The 16,957-nt window shown below is 34.3% G+C and overlaps 1 protein-coding gene across 1 annotated transcript in view; it reads left to right on the top strand.

Moving 5' to 3' along the window:
- Nucleotides 1–767: 767 nt before the first annotated feature.
- The window catches only part of greb1l (GREB1 like retinoic acid receptor coactivator), a 30,650-nt gene continuing 14,460 nt past the window's right edge, over nt 768–16,957 (top strand). The window contains exons 1-16 of the mRNA XM_073848681.1: nt 768–936; nt 1,156–1,332; nt 1,520–1,696; nt 2,987–3,109; nt 3,663–3,779; nt 7,457–7,600; nt 7,698–7,823; nt 8,316–8,456; nt 10,522–10,707; nt 10,896–11,198; nt 11,387–11,515; nt 13,287–13,421; nt 13,704–13,901; nt 15,041–15,221; nt 15,312–15,501; nt 16,677–16,813. Of these exons, the coding sequence (XP_073704782.1) occupies nt 774–936; nt 1,156–1,332; nt 1,520–1,696; nt 2,987–3,109; nt 3,663–3,779; nt 7,457–7,600; nt 7,698–7,823; nt 8,316–8,456; nt 10,522–10,707; nt 10,896–11,198; nt 11,387–11,515; nt 13,287–13,421; nt 13,704–13,901; nt 15,041–15,221; nt 15,312–15,501; nt 16,677–16,813 (2,627 nt within the window). The 5' untranslated portion in view covers nt 768–773. The remainder of the gene's footprint in view (nt 937–1,155; nt 1,333–1,519; nt 1,697–2,986; nt 3,110–3,662; nt 3,780–7,456; nt 7,601–7,697; nt 7,824–8,315; nt 8,457–10,521; nt 10,708–10,895; nt 11,199–11,386; nt 11,516–13,286; nt 13,422–13,703; nt 13,902–15,040; nt 15,222–15,311; nt 15,502–16,676; nt 16,814–16,957) is intronic.

Below are 16,957 nucleotides of genomic sequence, written 5' to 3'. Positions count from 1 at the left end.
AAATAACACTGCAAAATGTTATTACAATATAAAATAATGTTTTTTATTTTAATATAATTTATTCCTGTCAAGCTTTTTTAACAGCTATTACTCCAGTCTTAAGTGTCACATGATCCTTCAGAAATCATTCTAATATCCTGATTTATTATTAGAATCATCAAAGCTGGAAGCTGTTGTGCTGCCAAATATTTTTGGGAACCTGGGATTCTTTTTTTTTCAGGATTCTTTGATGAGTAACATTTTGAGAAATTAATCTTTTCTAACAATGTAAATCTATGCTATCACTTTTTATTAATTTAACACATCCTTGGTGAATAAAAATATTAATTTCTTTCAAAAAACAACATTTTAACAGTAGTGTATATTGTTAGAAAAGATTTATATAAAAAATGCTGTTCTTTTTTAACTTTTATTCATCAAAGAATCCTAATAAAAAGTGTCACAGGTTCAAAAAAATATTTAGCAGCACAACTGTTTATAACATTGATAATAAATCAGCATATTAAAGTGATTTCTGAAGGATCATGTGACAATGGATACTGGAGTAATGATGCTGAAATGATGAGAAATAAAGTATTTTTTAATGTACATTAAACAGAAGAACGTTGTTTTACATCATAATAATATTTCACAATATAACTTTTTTCTGTGTTTTTGATCAAATAAACACAGCCTTAATGGGCATTAGAAACTTATTTAAAATACATAAAAAAATCTGTATGTATATCAATAACACGCCTGTTTCTGGTTCAACCCTAGATATTAAGCCCAAAATGGACCTGAGCTTGAGGTCTGACTTGTCCAGTCATGTGCTGGTGAATTGCCAGTCCTCCAATTCAGTTGATGATATGGACGACGAGGATGATTCAGACACCAGCAGCCCGCCGTTGCCATACCTGCAAGGCCCCCCTCCTGACGGCTGCTGCACTGTTGATGGTAAGAAAATTTATAGATGTTTTCCAGCATGCATTCCAGGTCCAGGTCAGAAGTCATATGAAAGCATGGTGAAACAAGCAGATTGTACAAAACCAGTGTCAAAGTTAAATGAGATTGCAAAACCAGAGACAGCGGCATTGAAAGTGACTCATGGTGCATTTAGCTACATCAGCGTGGCCGCTTTTCATTACATCGCTGACTCGAGTCATCTGTGCCCAGGGTTCTGTCAAGCGGGAAAGGATCTGCGCCTGGTTTCCATGGCAACAGAGTCTATCGAGGTTCCAGTGGGGTTTGAGCTGGTTGGTGCCAAATCGCCCAGCATCCCGGAGCACATCCTCGTCTGTGCGGTGGACAAGCGCTTCCTGCCAGATGAGAATGGGAAAAATGCACTTTTAGGTTGGTTCCAATACAATCCCAGGAAGTTAAACTAAACATATGATTTAATCAAAAAACACAAAACCAGCCATTCAGAAGCAATATTTAATATATATATTTTTTGCCTTTTTTGGATGCAGCGTAAATCTTGGTCTTTCTGAAGAGTCTTTGGCAGCATATAGTGATGGATGTTTGTGTATTTATGAAGGGTTTTCGGGGAACTGTGTGGGCTGTGGTGAGAAAGGGTTTCGCTACTTCACTGAGTTCTCAAACCACATCAACCTGAAGTTATCCACTCAGCCGAAGAAGCAGAAGCACTTAAAGTACCACCTGGTGAAGAACTCGCAGGGTGCTCTGTGCAAGGGAACCCTCATTTGCTGGAAAGGTACCACTCTCTTAATGTTTTGATGGTGTTTATTGTTTAAATGCATTTGATTAATTTTTTATTAGGAAATGGATTGAGGTGTTGTGTTTAAAGATTATTTCCAAATTTGATTATCCTTGTTATGTTTAACACGACATTTAAAAAGGCATTTTTTTTTTTGCTACTTTTTGTTTCAATATTAAATGGGTTTAAATATTACAGTTAAAAAATGACTAAATGATTTTAAACATCTATTCAATTGATAAATCAAATTGATGTGCATTTGTATTTTATTTTTAAATTGATAAATTATTTATTGATGATTTCTTGCATAAAAGGTCAATTATTTTCATAGAATATCAAATATATATATACAGTATATATAGAATTATTTGAAGCCAACTTCCAAATGTAAAAACATATAATATTACATTTTTTTAATTGCTACTAAAATGTATTTGCAGTTGGATTTTATTTTTAATTAATTAATTGATAATTGATTATTTCTTCTATAAATGTTAAAACCTTTTTTAGATAGAATATAGAACATATTTTATTATTTGAAGATAATTTGCTACATTTTTAAACATTGAAATAAAATGCTAAAAATGAAATCAAATATTAGTTGAAATTAAATTCATTTAAATTTCATTAAAATTTAATTTAACTGCAATTAAAATACATTTGCAATTATATTTTATATTTTAAATAATAATAATAATAATACATTGATAATTGATTATTTCTTCCTTAAAAGTTAAGATAAATTATTTCTATAGAATATAACATAGATTGAATTATTTGAATATTATTTCCAAATTCAATTATTATTGTTTTATTAAACAAAAACAATTTAAAATTATTTTTATTAGTAATTAATTGATAATGAACGGTTTATACATGGAATATGGTATACAATTGAATCTTTAAATATACAATTTCTAAGAATATATACATATTAGTGTATTATTTAACAAAACCTTTATTATTAAATATAAAAGGTTAAATATGTTGCTGCATTCCTAAACATCAAATAGTCATTAAAAAGGTATAATATTACAATTAATACATATTTTGCACTTGTATAAATTAATAATCTTTCCATACAAATTATGAAAAAGTGCTGTTTAACTTAAATAATCTTATTTCTGTACCAGACTTGTACTGATGAAAAAAACAAAAGCAGTTGTTCCTCATATGTTGTGCATCTTTTCCATTCACATCTTACACATAGTTGTTTCTGAATCTGTTTGATTTGAAGCAGACAGATGGTTTACTTCACATTACCTGTGCCTTTTTTTTAATTTTCAGATTGTAAGACAAGGCCGTTCTCGAGCAGTGCTTCTTCATACAAGCCTAGTTCGTCATCCTCTCTAAGCAGCAAAGAAAATGGAGACACAAATGGCCACAGTCCATCTCCCTTCCCCCTTTCAGGTGAGTGTATGTGTGGACTGTCAAATATTGCATGCTTTGTTACACAATATTCTATTTGTAGTTGTTTCTCTGGAGCGTATGAGAAGAGCAGTGTAAGACAACACATGCTGCGTCTGTCCAGTGGAGGATGTCCATCTTCTGCTGGTTTGATGCACAGAGGTCATGTTCTGTCCTGGGGGAGGGTACATACGGGGGTAGGGGTGAAACCTGGGGTTAAAGAGGGGTGGGGGGCTACTCAGCATTTGGTGACATCTGGCTGGAGGCCACACAGTGTTTACCCAACGGTGTTTGGTGAAAGAAAGCAAGTCATTGTCTCATTCTTCCTCACAACACCATTCAGAGAGCTGGGCAGCTGGCAGCAGAGTGCGTCCATTAGTGCCGATAACAGTCTTTTACAATTGCACAAAATAGGTTTAGGACAAGAGCTCGTTATTTCAAACCAAATGTAATGAGTTTTGGCTTTTCAGCTAATTCAAATGCCATATCTTCTTTATTTTCCACAAAGAGTAAAAAGCAAAGCTGCAATCATAATAAGTTATTGTTTGATCCACAGACTCGCCTCCTGCCCGCATGCAATCTGGCTCATCCTCAGGGATTTTCGGACCCCCAGAGCTGGGCTTCCTCAAACCGTTGAACACGCCAACCCACGGGACCAAGACGTTACCGATCGGTACCTCATATTTGTCTCATCAATTGCTTATAATAGCAAGCTAAAACACCATCTATCATTATGTATTGACGTACAACTTGCTTTTGCATTGAAACGTTCAATGCAAGCAGCTGTTGAAATAATTTTGAGGAATTTAATGATTCAGTGTGATTGTTAATTAGTGCTATTTGCTAAAAAAACATCACTAAATTCCAATTTAATTGACAATTCAGATGTATTCGTATTCTGTCTTTAAATTTATATATTTAAATTGAACAAATGTATAATGTTTTTTCGATAAAAGATAATAAATTGTATATTGTATATTTATATTATATATACATATACATATGTGACCCTGGACCACAAAACCAGTCATAAAGTTAAATATTACCAAACTGAGATGTATACATCATATGAAAGCTTTCTATTGATATATGGTTTGTTAGGATAGGACAATATTTGGCCGAGATACATCTATTTGAAAATCTGGAATCTGAGGGTGCAAAAAAATCATAATACTAAGAAAATCACCTTTAAAGTTTTCCTAATTAAGTTCTTAACATGCATACTACTAATCATAATGATAATATCATAATAAATATATCATAATGATATATTTATAGTAGGAATTTTACCAAAAATCTTCATGGAACATGATCTTTACTTAATTTCCTAATGATTTTTGGCATAAAAGAAAAATCAATAATTTTGACCCATTCAATGTATTTTTGGCTATTGCTACAAATATACCCCAGCGACTTAAGACTAGTTTTGTGCTCCAGGGTCACATATAAATATCATTTAGAAATTTTATTATCATGGGTTCATTTAGCATTTTTTAAAAAATATTTTTCTACATTCCTGATAAAAAAAAAATTAGGTAAAATACTAAAATTATTCTATTTTTAAATGAATAAATTGCGAATGTTTCTTTCATAAAAGGTAAATAAATATTTAACAAAATACGTTTTGTTAGGTATTTTTCTATGTTTCAAATCGTTGCATGAGGTAATTTTCTTTATTAAAATGTAGTTTAATTTATATTTTCTGGAACACTTTATAATAAGGTTTATTATTAGTTAACTGCATTAGTTCACATGAACTAAAAATAAACAAAAATTCTACAGCATGTATTAATCTTAATGTTAAGTTAAGCATTTACTAATGCATTATTAAAATATTAACATTAGTTAATGCATGGTGAACTAACATGAACAAACAATTAACAACTGTATTTTTATAATAATATGTATTATATATGTAATATCTGTAATATTAACAAAGAATAATAAATAGTGTAATAAATATATTGCTCATTGTTTGTTAATGTTAGTAATACATCAATGTTAACAAATGACACCTCATTGTAAAGTATTACTGATATAATATACATAGAATCATGTTGTTTTCAAAACAATAAAATAAATACATTTTTTGCTACATTTTCAACAATAAATAAATAAGGTAAAATATTAAAATTAGGATGTGTTCGCATTTATGAAATTATTTGTAGAATATAGTATACAAATTTATTTATCATTGTTTTTAATGCAAATGTTAGTACATTTCTAAAAATTCAACATTAAAATATAAAAATTGAACTGTATTTGCAATTGATCGATTGATAATTAATGACCGACCAACTATGGTTAACTTTGTGTTTCAAATGTTATCAGCTGCTTCATTGTTTGTTTTTCTCCTCAAAAGGATAGACTGAATCTCTTCTCTGAAGGTCATTTGTATTGGCTGCTTACACAACCCCATTTTGCAAACACACACACATGAACTCACTCCAAACATCAATATAAGACCAGAAATTCTGTATTAAGGGTTTTAATGTCAGCCCACGCTTCAAGTTCCCTGCGATTGACGTTTAAAACATATGCGCTCTATTTATGTGCGTGTCAGGAATATTAGATGTAAAAGGGGCCCAGCAGTTCATTATCAATACGCCATCAGTTAAAGGAAATCAATAAACCTTGCTCCACAGGACCCATTTCTCCTTCAGAAATGAGCAAGAATGCTTTCCTCCCTATTGAATTTGTGTGCGATTGTGTGTAGGTCGGGGTGTTTGCGTAGTTTGTCACCAGAAGAGTGGACATTAGCCATTAATGTGTCAAACGTGACACCCCTCAGGGTTCTTGGGAAATTCTTGAGTAAATTTTATTGTATTGTATTTTATTGTATTCATGGGGTTTTAGAAATTGTGAACAAAATAAATCAGCATATTAGAATGATTTCTAAAGAATCATGTGATGCTGAGGACTGGAGTAATGATTCTGAAAATTTAGCTTAGCATCACAGAAATAAATTATATTTTAAAATATATATATAAATAGTAAACAGTTGTCTTTAATTGGAATAATATGTTTTTTTTGTGATTAAATACACTAATTCAAAGTTTGGGATTAGTAAGACTTGTAATATTTTTTGAAGAAGTCTCTTATGCTCAACAAGACTGCATATATTTGATTAAAAATACAGAAAAAAATAATACTGCAAAACTTTATTACAATATAATTTTTTTATATATACTTTAAAATATAGAATTTATTCCTGTGAATTTCCACATCATTCTGAAATGCTGATTTATTATTAGAATTGTTTTTTTGTTTTTGTTTTTTCAGGATGATTTTTTGATGTATAACAAGTTAAAAAGAATAGCATTTATTTAAAATATATTTTTTTTAATTAATTTAACACATTTTTGGTGAATAAAAGTATTCATTTCTTTCAAAAAAAGAAAGAATAAAATGTACTGACCCCAAATTTTTAACAGTAGTGTATATTGTTAGAAAATATTTCTATTTTAAATAAATGCTGTTCTTTTTAACATTTTATTCATTAAAGAATCCTGAAAAAAATTAAGCAGCACAAATGTTTTCAACATTGATTATAAATCAGCATATTAGAATTAACTCTGAAGGATCGTGTGACACTGAAGACTGGAGTGATGATGCTGAAAAAATTCACAGAAATAAATTACATTTTTTAATGTATAATAAAATAGAACAGCGTTGATTTGCATCATAATAATTTTTCATAATAATAATTTTTTTCTGTGTATTATTTATATTGAACAAATATTATATATTATTTATTTATTTATTTATTTATTAATTTATTGCTCTCTTAATTATATACACTACCGTTCAAAAGTTTGGGATTAGTACGATTTTTAATGTTTTTTAAAGAAGGCTGTTGCATTTATTTGACACAGTAATATTGTGAAATATTATTGCAATTTTAAATGCCAGTTTTCTGTTTTAATGTACTTTAAAATATTATTTATTCCTGTGATGCAAAGCTGAATTTTCAGCATCATTACTCCGGTCTTCAGTGTCACATGATCCTTCACAAATCACTCTAATATCCTGATTTATTATCAATGTTGGAATCAGCTTCATATTTATTTGGAACCTGTGATTTTTTTTGATGAATAAAAAGTTAAAAAGAAGAGCATTTATTCAAAATAGAAATCTTTTCTAGCAGTGAAAGTCTTTATTTTCACTTTAAGAAGAACGTTGTTTTAGTATTTTTGATCAAATAAACGCAGCCTTGATGAGCATTAGAAACTTATTAAAAAGACATTAAAAATCTTACTGATCCCAAATTTTGAACAGCAGGGTAAATGCATTTTAAATGTGTTTCTCCACCAGTTTTATTGACTTTCAGACTTATTTTTTGTTATTTAGTTCCCACTGCCCTGCGAGTAAACGGTCTAACTAATGGTCTAAGTATGGATGGACGGCCCGCTTTACTAAGTCCACCTCATACAAACCCTCTTGCAACACCTACTCATGGCTATAATAGGACCACAGAACCAGGAGACAGTCCAGGTAAGCATTAAACGGGCCAATCACGATGCTGCCTGATGCATATCATTAAGGCTTAGAAGGCATAATCAAATACACCATGCATCTGTTTTTTTTGCAGCATCCTCTGCAATGTCATCAGGTCCACCTAAAAAGCGTCACCGCAGCTGGCACCCCACGTCTCTTGTTCCCGTCCCCGCCACGGCCGTCCCTGTGCCAGCCATTCGCCCACTGACGTGCAGCTCTGGTGGGTTTGACTTTATCATCCTCAGCCTGTTGTTTGTTATTGTGCTCCTCTCTGCTGCTGTCGGTCAGTTCATCCAGGTTGTTTATGCATGTCCCTGAGCGGAAAACAGCCATGAATTTGATTACCTCACTTTAGTTCTAACAAGTACCAGGGGACGTGACATTTTCCATCCACGAGGATGATTTATTCATTGTTTTCATAGAAACAGGGGTGAAGGGTCATGTTAAAGTAGCTCCTGATCTTTTTAGCAGCAGTTTGGAGGGTTTATGCATATAACAGCTGAAAGAGTGGAGCTTGGAGATCCATCCACTGTGATCCTGTAGCTTAGGTACATTGTCCACAGCATTGATCGGAGTGTCACGGTAACAAAGCGCCAGAGACTGAAGAGATCCATCCAAAGTATTATTAGGTTTCCACAATGGCTTGACAGCACATGCTGTATGTTTGAGGACAATGAGTGCATACATGTAATGTTTTGCTCCTTTGTTTCAGGTTCTTTATTGCCCCTGTCCAATCAACAGCCTCCATCAGTGTCAGGGGTCATACAACCCCAACCAATCACAGCGGGGGAAACTGTCATCATCCCTGACAACCTTCTGAACTCCTCCGGGGTCCGACCAGTCCTTCTCATTGGTCAGTCTTCATATTTATTAATTATACTTATCACATTTATATAATTAAAACCAGTCATAATAAATAAGCCTTCCACTGATGTATGGTTTGTTAGGATAGGACAATACTTAGCCAAGATACAACTATTCAAAATATTGAGAAAATCGCCGTTGAAGTTGTCCAAATTCCGTTCTTAGCAATGCATGGGCTATTATTAATCAAAAATGACATTTTAATTAGGGGTGGGCATAGATTAAGTTTTTTAATCTAGATTAATCTAGATTAAATCTTGGAATTAATCTAGATTAAAATGGCTAATTTGAATTCTGCTGAAGGCATTCAGAATATGTGTGCTACCCAAATAATGACTAAAAGTAAGTCTTCGAGAACGGGCCAGGTGGCGCATTAGACCAGGCGCTCATCTCCTGTTTCCAAAATGCATCACAAACTGCTTGACAATTGCATTTACAACATAATTACCTATACAAACTTGTGTAACCAAGTACTTCTGCGCAAAAGGCTGCACGTCTGTGTATTTAACGGCAATGCGCACGGGCATGGATTTCTGCGTGCATAGTCTTCCATTAAACTGCGTTGCTTTTAGAAGCGTCAATTCTGTTGTTGCATATAGTTTAATGTCTTTATTTCGGGATTATCAAAGTAAATTATAACTCAAACAGATTTTACTGGGGCACAGCATATTTTCACTGGGGCACGTGCCCCAGTAAAAAGGGTCTAGCAACGCACCTGCCCTGAAGCGGCTTCATAGCTGCATCCATGTTTGCACGTCTCATTTGATGTGGTAATTTCACAGAAGTTGAAGACTCGTTCTCGCCTCCTACAGTGCAATTCGACTAGGTATACGTCATCCGCGCTAAAATATCAAGGTGAAAGTCATCATATCTTGCGTAGTTTAGACCCAGCTCCCAACCCAACTTTGAGAACAGATTAACGGCGATATTTTTTTTATCGCCCAATAAGAGTCTCACGTTAACGCAGCACGTTAACGCCGATAATGGCCCACCACTAGTTTTAATATGTTTATGGTTGGAAATTTACAAAATTTCTTCATGGAACATGATTTTTACTTATAATAATAATCTATAATTTTGACCCATGCAATGTATAGCTGGCTATTACAACAAATATACCTGACTATTTATGACTGGTTTTGTTATCCAGGGTCAAATATATATTATTTTTTTATTACTCATTTAATTATGTACAGTACTGTTCAAAAGTTTGGGACCAGTACGATTTTATTTTATTTTTTAAGAAGTCATCAAAAATACAGAAAAAAACTGTAATATTGTGAAATATTATTGCAATTTAAAATACCAGTTTTATATTATAAATATAATTTATTCCTGTGATGCAAAGCTGAATTTTCAGCATCATTACCCCAGTCCTCAGCATCACACGATCCTTCAGAAATCACTCTAAAATGCAGATTTATTATCAATGCTGGAAACAGTTGTGATGCTTTATATTTTTTTAGAACCTGTGATGTTTTTTCAGGATTTTTTTGGATGAATAAAAAGTATTTCAATATAAAAATCTTTTCTAGCAATATAATGTATATGACTTTGTATTAATGTAACACATCTATGCTGAATTAAAGTATTAATTTCTTTTTAAAAAAGAAAGAAAACATTTAACTGACCCCAAAGTTTTGAACAGTAGTGTATATTGTTACAAAAAAAAATCTATTTTAAATAAATGCTGTTCTTTTTAACTTTTTATTCATCAAAGAATCCTGAAAATAATATCACAGGTTCCAAAAAAAGGTTTCCAATATTTATAATAAATCAGCATTTTTTTTAACATTCATCTATATCTATATCTATATCTTTATTTTTTCTTAGAGTTATTACAATACATTTTTTAAACCAATCAAATTTGGAACATGCATAAAAAACAATAAAATATAATATAACACTATAAAACCTATAATGTTTTAACACCCAGGTCAATTGTACAGAAATAAGTTTGTCACAATACACAATAAAACCAGATCTCTTGATTAAATCCGTCTTTAAGTGTCTGGATGTGTGTTTGAACATGTTTGTTTGAATTTCCTCTCCAGGTCAAGGCACTTTACCTTACTTCTTTGGCAATGTGGGTGATCTGGTGGTGAGCCCCCTGCTGGTGAGCTGCTATAAGGGCCGAGAGCTCAATGAAAAGACCCTCACCAGTCTGGGCATGTCAGCAAGCCAGTTACTCACCACAGAGACCATGATACTGCTCACACTGCAATACCTCGCTCGCCTAGGTAAATAACACTGACATACAAAGCATTTTAATGCAAGTTCTAATGCATGAATAACATGAATATATTTGCACACTTGCAACATATGCATAAGAGTGCACATATGTTAAATATCTCGTTCAAATGCATCTAGATCAAGTATTATGCAAGTGCAATGAGTGCTTGCTTCATAGTGCAATCTTATAATGCAGGTACAGAGCAGATCCCGTTACGGGAAGAGTTTGAGCAGATCGTATTAAAGGCCATGCTGTGCGGTCCGACCGGCCCTCCTGTGTCCCCCGCCCAGCTGCCCTGGTTAGCCCGAATGGAGGCCAGTGTGTCAGGCGGCTGTGTTCAGGTGCTGGTCAGCCACGGCTCTCTGGGCGAGGGCATCTCCGAGTCTCTGCGCTCACTGAGTGAAACACTACCGCAGCAGCAGCAGTGTCTGCCCAACTATGTGCTCATCATCTGCACCTCCAAAAGTGGAACTAATGAGTTCTGTGTGCTGGTGTTGGGTATGTTCTGCTGCTCTCAATGACTTCTTTCTTAGTTCAAAGTCTCATTTTAATCCATTCCCATGCTATAAGAGTGCCATGGAGTCTGAAGTCACATTATTGGCTTATTAAGACTTAATAAAGTTGAAAGGTTTTTGAACAAGGTTTGTCATTGTCTTATATTTGAACTTGTGCTGTTGTTTTCTCAGGTAAATATCAGTCAAGAGCCTTGGCGGAGAGCATGCTCACTACCAATGAGTTTCTGAAGGAGATCAGCTATGAGCTCATCACCGGGAAAGTTAGTGTGCTCGCCTCGCACTTCCAGAGCACCTCTTTAGGTGAGTCTTAGTGCAAAGATGCAGTGGGTCCAATGATACGTTTTATCGATTTATCATTATTCAGGTTTCCATTCAAAGTTGCAAATTTAAAGGTTGTGTAAAACATATGTGAATAAGCACTGTTTCCGTCCAAGTCAGAGAAAAACTGGTCTATATATCACTAAGAAAAGTAGGAGAAGCACTGATTATACTGATTTTTAAATGTAATAAATTACTTGTGCCAATAAACATGGTTGCTGCTTTGGGACGTGGATGTCTGCTGTTTGGGAATGCATTCATGTAATACAATTAATTAGGCAATTATACAGAAATACTTTGATGACTTTGCTTGGGAATTTCAAATGCTGTGGATGGTGATCGGGCTATTGGTTAGTGCATTGGTTAGTCAGGTTTTGCCATCCCATAGCACAAAATATAATGCATATAGAGGAATTTATTTGGCAAATGTGTTTTCATGATTTGCATTAACCCTTTTTCGCAAGTCAAAAAACACCTCAACTGAGCTTTAAAACTTTTTTGTGAATTAAGGGATTTTTAATTAGAAAACAATTTAAGAATATAGATGTAAGAAGCAGTTTTGGGGCCAAATACACAAATGAGGCACACATTGCAAGGTGGAGTAGATTAGTGTGGTCAATGCGCCTTCTTTGGTGATTTTAGGAAGTAATTTTGACAGTTTATGTTTCCAGACCACACTGTTAAAATAGTTAAGCCGAAAACCTTTCTTTTTAATTGCACAGTGACTTTTAAAATGTATATATACTATTCAAAAGTTTGTTGTCCAACAGATTTTTAAAAAACATTTCTTATACTCACCATGGTTAAATCTATTTGATCAAAAATACAGTAATAAGAGTAATATTGTGAAATATTATTACAATCTAAACTAATCTAAAATGTATCTGAGAGCACAATCCTAAAAGAATAGTTTCTAGGCAACACTGTTTAAAATGTATATTTTATATATCAATTTGTATTGCGCAGTGACATTGACTGAATCAGTTGTACATTTACTGTTTAAAAGTTGGTGGTTGATTAGTTTTTTAATGTTTTAAACATTAAAGGATGCAAGGCTGCATTTTATATCAGATATAAAGTAAAACAGTAATATTGTGAAATATTATTACAAACTTTTCTATGGTAATATATTTTAAAATCTAATTTATTCCTGTGATGGCAAAACCAAATTTTCAGCATCATTACTCCAGTCATTCTAATATGCTGATTTGTTGCTCAGAAAAGCACTTTTTATTATTATCAGCTTTGAAAACAGTCTTAAAGGATAACTATTGCCAAAATGCCACCTGAGCTGTTTTTTTTTTTACTGTAAACGAGACAAACTTATACCTAAAAGCATAATTACGACAAACAAGCCGTTTTTGATATTGACCGTGATTTCGTTTTGTGGTCAATGGCCGGTGAATACAAGGGGCATAACTTTGAGCGCATCAAAATCAATATTTTTACAACACTAAGAAGGCTCGACACACCATGAAACTTTGCTCGAAGTATCGCCTGGGTCTCTACACATGAACTCCAGCATTGAGAACATTGTTTGTGTACACAGAGTTTACTAAAAAGAAAGGTTTTGAACAACTCACTTTCACTGTTTGAGTTTCCGCTCGCAGCCGTCTTGCCAGTCAAGAGGTGTCGTGAAGACGTAATGTGACCTTGCTGAATAAAAGTGTTGCATTCTTTCAAAGATACTATTCAGCTTTTCAGATACTTTTGTGTCTCCATTATTAATTTCAAACTGATTGTGGTGCTACAGGAGACAACATGGACAAACAGCTTGTTCGGTACCAGCGTAAACGCAAAGACCGTGTGGTTCAGCCCTTTCAGGGACATCTTACCGAATACATCCACTCCCAAGAGGCCGCAGCCATGGTACCAGAATCAGGGCCAGGTGAGGTTTTGCTCTCTCTGTATGTCTTAAACCAGGAGTTCTCAACTCTGGCCCTCAAGGTCCATTTTCCTGCAGAGTTTAGCTCCAACCCTAATCAAACACACCTGAACAAGCTAATCAAGCTCTTCATTATTACTTGAAAGTTACAGGCAGGTGAGTTTGATCAAGGTTGGACGTAAACTCTGCAGGAAAGTGGACCTCGAGGGCCAGAGTTGAGAACCTCTGTCTTAAACTCTTATATTTGGCACTTGAAAATGCTAAACGAATTTTGATATGTTACAGATCTGCTGAGTGATGGCTTTCAGATACACCCACCTCAGCTGAGCGTTGCACGCAGCCTTTTATCACAGGTGTGCGCTATCGCAGACTCAGGGAGCCAGAGTTTAGATCTGGGCCGCTTCTGTAAAGTAGACTTCCTGATTCTGGTACCGCCATCCCACGTTCTGGTTCACCAAACAGTCCAGCGAATACGACAATCAGGTACGTCACAACAGTAGAGATGATGCTGCCGTTTTCAACTAATATTCCACTGGTTTTGCCCACTGTTTTAAGAAACTGACAAAAATTATTTACACAAAATTTTCTTGCCGGGACAGTTAAACAGATAGTTGACCAATGAAAATTCTGTCATCATTTGCACTCAAGTTGTTCTAAATCTGTATGACTTTCTTTCTTCTTGAAAACAAAAGAAGACACAGTTGAGGTCAAAAGTTTACAAATGTTAATTATTATACCAAAAAAAGAGGGATCATACCAAATGCATGTTATTTTTTATTTAGTACTGACCTGAATAAGAGATTTGACATAAAAGATGTCTGCATGTAGTCCACAAGACAAAATAATAGCTGAATTTATAAACATTCCCCTTTTTAAAAGTTTACATACATTTGATTCTTAATACTTTGTTTGTTTGTTTGTTTGTTTGTTTAGTGATAGTTGTTTATGAGTCCCTTGTTTGTCCTGAACAGTTAAACTGCCTGCTGTTCCTCAGAAAAATCCTTCAGGTCCCACAAACTCTTTAGTTTTTTAGCGTTTTTGTGTATTTGACCTGTTTCCAACAATGACTGTATGATTTTGAGATCCTTCATTTCACACTGAGGTCAACTGAGGGACACATATGCAACTATTACAGAAGAATCAAATGCTCACTGATGTTCCAGAAGGAAAAAGCATGTGTTAGAAACCAGGGGTGAAAACTTTTGAACAGAATGAAGATCCTTTTTTAACCCCGGCTCTAAATGCATCGTTTTTCCTTCTGAAGCATCAGTAAGCATTTGAACCTTTTGTAATAGTTGCATATGAGTCCCTCAGTTGTCCTCCGTGTGAAACGATGCATCCCCAAATCACACAGTCATTGTTGGAAATGGTTCAAATACACAAAAATGCTGAAGAACAGCAGGCAGTTTAACTGTTCAGGACAAACAAAAAGGTACTCATGAACTACTATCACTAAACAAAAAAACACAGCTGTGGATCAGTCAGGTAACAGCACAGTATTAAGAATCAAGTGTATGTAACAGATTTGGAACAACATGAGGGTGAGTAAATGACAGAATTTAAATGTAACGAGAGATTCATTGTAGTAATATTTAACGTTTTTGTCCTCATGTCTTTGCTAGGCGTCCTGATAGATCTAGGTATAGAGGACGCCTCATTAGCCCTGCAGAAGTCTGACAAATACGTGGTGCGTCTGGACGCGGAGGTCCACACAAAAATGGAGGCTTTCATGAGGAAAGTAAAGCATAACCCTTATACACTCTTCGTCCTCATTCACGACAACTCTCACGTCGACCTGACCAGGTAAGAGACACAGCCATGTTTGGTTTGTATTAGGATCTGTCAGAAACGTCAGTGCCAAGACATCTTGTCTTTATTCTCTCTCTCCGTCAGTGCTCTGTCAGGGTCCGTTTGTCACGGGGAGTTGCAGGGATTGGCCGACCGCGTGGTGAACTGTCCGGAGGTTCTGGAAGCAATAAACTTGCTGGTTCTGCAGGTCAGCTGCTTCCCATTCACCCTGCAGAGCCGCCAGTCACGCATCAGTACCCAGAATGAAGTGCACTGGCCCAACACTGAGAACCTGGTGAGTTTCACTGACCCCGAGAAGAACTGTAAAGGAATTTATGGCAGACAGATAAGACTTCAGCTAAATGAGATGATTGACAAGCATTTTATGTGCATATGCGTACACTTCTGCTAAAAATATTTTAAAAAAGCATACTTTCATTCAGCAGGCTTGCATTAAATTGATCAAAAGTGACTATATTTCTTTTTCAGATAAATGCAGTTCTTTTGAACTTTGTATTCATCAGTAGCACTTTTTTCAATACTGATAATGCTTCTTGAGTAGCAAAATCAACATGTTAGAATGATTTCTGAAGGATTTCTAAAGTAATGATGCTGAAAATTCAGCTTTGCATCAAAGAAATGCATTGCAATTTAAAATATTTTAAAATAGAACCCAGTTATTTTGAATTGTAATACTATTTCAGAATATTACTGTTTTTACTGTATTTTTTAACAAATAAATGTTGAGTTGGTCAGTGTTTTAAAAACATTAAAATAATCTTTCCAGTCCCATACTTTTTCAGTGGTAATGTACATAAACACACATTTCATGCACAAACTTAGCGGCTAACTGTCTAAAGGCAACATTTAACAATGCAATGTGAAATTTAATTATCTTGAAGATTTTCTTTGAGTTTTCTCATGTTCCTTTTATGCAGTTTTATTGTACGTCTCCTATTTCGACCAAAGCACTCAGAACCACCAGAATAGTGGTTAATCAGGTTTTTTTTTTTTTTTTTTATGTTTAGTGCCATTTTAAAATATGTAGTTACAGCCTTGGTTTTGATGCTGGATTGTTCAAGTTTTTTGGTTTGCTATTTTGGGTGTTTTCACAAAGAGTACTAGGCGTTAAATGTTTGCATTGCTCTGTGAATAAAGTCTTTCCAGCACATTCTGTACTTTGTGGTTCAGCTTAGAACTCAGGAAGTTTATAACTGTTAAAAAATCTTTACTGCAGCGGTTTCAATCAAAATTCACACAAACGGTTAACAAATCACATTTTTAACACACTGCGGTATGATATTAATGCCATTAATGCTTGCATTATTGTTCATCTGTAAGGACATAGATGTGTTTATAGAAACACTAAAAGCATTTTCAGGCAAGAGCTTAATGAAGTAAAAAGAGAACAGAAGAGTGTTTTTTCTCAGTGAAGTAAAATATATATATATATTTTTTTTTATATAACAGCAGGCTGAGGCTTCTTCTAAGGACCTGGTCTACTTTGGGTTGAAGGACTACAGCCAGTCCCTGCAGTGGGGAGTAGCGAGTCCAATCCTCCGATGTGATGACGCCTTTGAGCGGATGGTTAAAACCCTGCTGGAGAGGTCAGTCACATTTTCATATTTACTCAGAATGCACTTCTAAGATAAAAATACAAGAACAAAATGAGGATTTAAAGCAAATTACCTTCTTTTTTTAAAGGTCATTGCACACTTGAGTCTGAAATTTTCGTATGCGTTTTTTTTTTT

Source organism: Garra rufa, chromosome 10 (assembly GCF_049309525.1).
Source record: "Garra rufa chromosome 10, GarRuf1.0, whole genome shotgun sequence".
In the NCBI taxonomy this organism is placed as follows: domain Eukaryota; kingdom Metazoa; phylum Chordata; class Actinopteri; order Cypriniformes; family Cyprinidae; genus Garra; species Garra rufa.
This window is presented reverse-complemented; position numbering and strand designations above follow the sequence as displayed.